Below are 4,482 nucleotides of genomic sequence, written 5' to 3'. Positions count from 1 at the left end.
CGTGTGCTCTTCCGGTCTTTTCCGTCTATTGAAAGGTATGCCAAAAAGGGAGATGTGTACTATTACGATTTGGATTAGATTACTTTTGTATAATATTTATTTAATTAAAACTTAATAACCGCTAATCGATTATTAATGATTTGTTACGTTATGAAAAAAAAAGATACAGAAGATAGACTTTTACACAAAAATTTTGATTTTTAGAAGCAAATATTTGCGGGATAAACGTGTACTGTTTACATCCTGGTATTATTGGGACCCAAATAAATCAGCATCTAGATAATATATTTCTAGGTGGAACTTTTCTTCATAGTTTGTATGCAAACTTATTTGGTAAAAATGTTATACAAGGAGCACAAACAACAATATATTGTGCAGTAGCTGAAGAAATAGCCAATGATACTGGACTTTATTATTCGTAAGGACATACATATATTATTTACTATGCGAAATTATTTTTATGCAGAATATGATGCAGTTCTGCATTTCCATCTTTTATCTTTTTTCTCTGTATAGAAACTGCAGTGTCGCTACTACATATCGGAAGGCAAACGATCCCCAAATTGCCGAAAAATTGTGGAATTTATCGTGTCAACTTTTGCATTTGGAACCAGAAGAAAATTTCACCACATTTTTGGAAACTGTTTCACGTCAAATGCTTTAAAAAGATTTCTTTTTTTATCGATGAATTATCGTAGAAATTTTGAATACATATGGTTTATATTTTTATATGTTTTCTTTTATAATATATATGTGGTCATGTATTTTCAATGTTTACAAGCAATATGTCTAACAAAAGAATTACGTAAAGTACAATGTCAAGTTATTTGCATGAATAATGCGGTCTTGTTATCAAAAAATTTTATTTACAATATTAGATCTATAAATTGGCTTTAAATTTTTCATGGTTTTAATGATTCCTATTGAAGAGAATTTTAATCCTATAATGGCTTTAATTATAACGTTATTATGAAAAGCCTTTAAATCTTTTTCTTGCGCGACTTTGTTTGTTTAATCTTTGTCATAAAAGCAAAATGGAATATCAAAAAAGCGATGTAAAATTCAATCTAAGATTGTCATCAACAGGTATTAGTTAACGCAAAAAAGGCGCAAAAAAGGTATGAAAACAAGACATTTATTGATGATAAACTTTATTGATGATACCGATAAACAATGTTTAACAGTATTTTATTATGGATAATAAATAATTATTATCGCACTACCTACGATTATTCAATCGCGTATTGAAACATCGAGGTTGTCACAAGTCAAAGAGTTAGGGAACGTAAATTCTAACTGAAATGAAAATTGAAAAGAAATATAATCGAATATAAAATCTTATAAACCGTCAACTGAACAAACAGATTTTGCGTCACCAAAATTAAAATGTCAGCTATCAATAATCGGAATATCAGCGATATTTTTCGCGTTTCCTTATTTCGGGGCCAATTGTAGTAATCACTGCTTTATTGAGCATTTCAGAGAAAAATAGTATTCAGCCTATTCAGGATTTTTTGACTCAATTTTTTTATAAGGAGTAGCACTGTATGATTAGTGAGCGAAATTTAAGAACTATTTTTGTCTACAATGCTTAATAAAGCAGTAATTACTATAGTAGTTATTTGCACGTATAATGTGATCTTGTTTAAAAATTTTATTTACAACATTGAATAAATAAAACACTCCATATAAATACATTTTATTTTTTATGGTTTTAATAATGATTGTTGTTGACAAAATTGTTTAATCCTATAATTAAATAATCTTTTTAATGAAAGCCCTTAAATCTTCTTTTTTTTATTTTTATTTATAACACGACTTTGTTTAATCCTTATCGCGAAAGCAAAATGAAATATCAAAAGAGCGATGTGAAATTCAATCAGAGACTTTCATTGCTAAATATTAGTTAACGCGAGAAAAGGCTATCTATAGTCTTGAGCTCGTTCTATAGTGTCATATATCGGAGTCGCGGATGATCATTAGTCGATTTCGTGATTCAAATATATAGATTAAGATTGCTCTTATGTTAGTTCTTATATTAAAGAAAGATATTTTATTACGTTTCGACGTATTGTATTCTTTTTCTAATGGAGCACAGACGCTAAATATCAGAAGATAGCGAATGAACAGTCCATACATATTGTGTCTATAATTTTTATACCAACTAGCACTATAGGCGCGCGCTTCGCGCGAGCTATTTAATACTTCTTGCTATAATTTACAATTACACATCAATCTCAACACACACAGTTCAAAATGCAATTACACGAAGTAAGTGCAGCGAAACAACCAATCGGCATCGCGGAAAAGCAACAACAATAAACTTCGAGAAGTGCGAATAATCGACTTTTTATGCACTTTTTTTAGGAGGAAGAGGATAGTTCACTTACGATGACTTTATTGCATCGAACAGCGTGCATTCAGATTGTTCGGACGTGCATGCGTTATGACTTGACCTGTACTCGATAATATGACGTTGCAGAATAGATTTAGCAATAAGACTCCACTTATTTATATACTTCATCTCATACTTCTATCGTTCTACTCTTTATTTATTCAACTAATAAAATTAAAAGCTGATATTAATTTTTGATGTGTGATAGGATCACATTAAATAACAAACGTTTTTTAAATATTCAATACTGCTGAAGTATCAACGACTATATATTTTAATAATAAAAATGACATGATTTGAAATCTAGTATACTAAATGATTCAATTGTAATTCTATTTTAAAGAATATTCTCTGATTAGTTTAACATAATTAAATTCAGATTTAAATCACAATTAAAATTACAATTTTCATATTATTTATTCAAAAGTTCAAGTTACAGAATTAGAAAATTAGAACTTATAAATATTCAATATTAGATATTCGCTGAAATATTAGTGATTATCTTATTAAGAAGGATAACGTCCAAAATTGTCAATTGGGTTTCCGACTGTGAGCACCTAAATAAATCTACGAGATATAGTAGCGTTGTATTATATTATAAACATCGATCTCGCGATCTCGCGTATTCGCTGGTGTTGCTTTCCAGTCCCGGCCTCGGTGCAGGTTTATGCATCGTTCGTTGCATCAAATATTTGTTCTCGCGTTGCTGCTGGTACCACGGTGGTATTTGCCTGGAAAGGATGCACCTTTTGGTTCCCGTCGACCTGGTGAGCTCCATTACATGCCCGAAGTAATACCAAAGAGAGGTGGCTGGGCCGGTGTTGTGTGTTGCGTCTAGTTTCGCCGTTTGCCGAAGCGGCATCCGCTGGCGGTTGCACGAAAGTGCAGCGTGTGTTAGTCAGTTTAAGGGAGTTTGCGTGTTGTTCGCGCGCACAACTGCCAGCTAGCTCTAAGTTCCTCGTAATTTCGCGAAACTCCCGCGCAAAAATTGCCGGCGACGCGAGCTGTCGACCTTCGCAACGTGTACGCAACGAATTTTTCACGGTAACGGCAAATTACATGCTTCCCTCATTTTTTTTACGGCAGTCGGAAGTTTTTTATTATCAAAAGTGTTACGTTCGCATTGCGTGAGAAAAAAAATGTATCTTATCCTGTGTACTTTCTTCTTTTAAACGCCATCTCTCAAAATTAAATCAATTTCTAAAGAGCGTTAAATTACATACACAAATTATTCACACGGCTCAAAATTATTATTATTATTATCATTATTATTTGTATCACATTTCTCTTGGTTCATCTGTCGTAAGCACGCTTGAAATAGCTTAAAATAAGAATGAAGAGGATCGTGCGGTCAAAATATTTCGGGGGCACGCTATCGTTCGCGATCACATCGCGGACACGTTCGAAAGGGTTCACGGGGCCGTGAAAACCGCCCCGTGGGGAAGAGTCGAGAGAAAAGAAGAGGGTGAGACCGCGCACGTATAGGTGCACGGATGCATTACATGCTCGAAGTGATAGCTAAGGGCGGCGTGGATGCTCGGTTCTTTAGTTTCCTCCGCGCACGCAACACCACCCGCCGCCGTTGCTCCTTCGCATTATACGTATCGCGCTCCAAAAGTTTCCGCTTTTTCTACCAACCACCGGCGCAGTGTCCTGGCTTATCTGCCGAAGTGCACCTTCACGTGGAGAACGCAAGCGTGGTAATTCAACACGGTTCCCGTTACACAACGGACTGGCATTTATCGTAAACTGTGAGACATCAAATTTGGAATGCGATAAAGATAGAAAGTTTTGCTCGATCGTGACGTTATCTCTTGATGCACGATGGAATGTCAAACGCATAATTGAATAAGTAATCTAAATGTGCGATGAATATTTCATTTACGTACAATTTTTTATAAGGATTAATATTGAGAAAAACTGACAAAAAGCTTTTATTCCTGCCAGAAATGTAATTTATTTTCATTCAGGAAGCGAACTGTTTCTATCTTGCTTTTATGATAAACCAAGAGGAGAATGTTCAAGTTCGAAAGCGTGCGATTTAAATATTTAAGTTTCTTTAAAAATTTACGGCGTAGCTAAAGAGA

The 4,482-nt window shown here is 34.0% G+C and overlaps 1 protein-coding gene across 1 annotated transcript in view; it reads left to right on the top strand.

Moving 5' to 3' along the window:
- LOC105452178 (retinol dehydrogenase 12-like) overlaps nt 1-1,308 on the top strand; it is a 2,273-nt gene extending 965 nt beyond the window's left edge. Inside the window, exons 2-4 of the mRNA XM_011693071.1 lie at nt 9-35; nt 205-418; nt 517-1,308. Of these exons, the coding sequence (XP_011691373.1) occupies nt 9-35; nt 205-418; nt 517-664 (389 nt within the window). The 3' untranslated portion in view covers nt 665-1,308. The remainder of the gene's footprint in view (nt 1-8; nt 36-204; nt 419-516) is intronic.
- Nucleotides 1,309-4,482: the final 3,174 nt, after the last annotated feature.

The sequence above is a fragment of the Wasmannia auropunctata genome, unplaced genomic scaffold (genome assembly GCF_000956235.1).
Source record: "Wasmannia auropunctata unplaced genomic scaffold, wasmannia.A_1.0 LD336037.1, whole genome shotgun sequence".
Lineage (NCBI taxonomy): Eukaryota > Metazoa > Arthropoda > Insecta > Hymenoptera > Formicidae > Wasmannia > Wasmannia auropunctata.
This window is presented reverse-complemented; position numbering and strand designations above follow the sequence as displayed.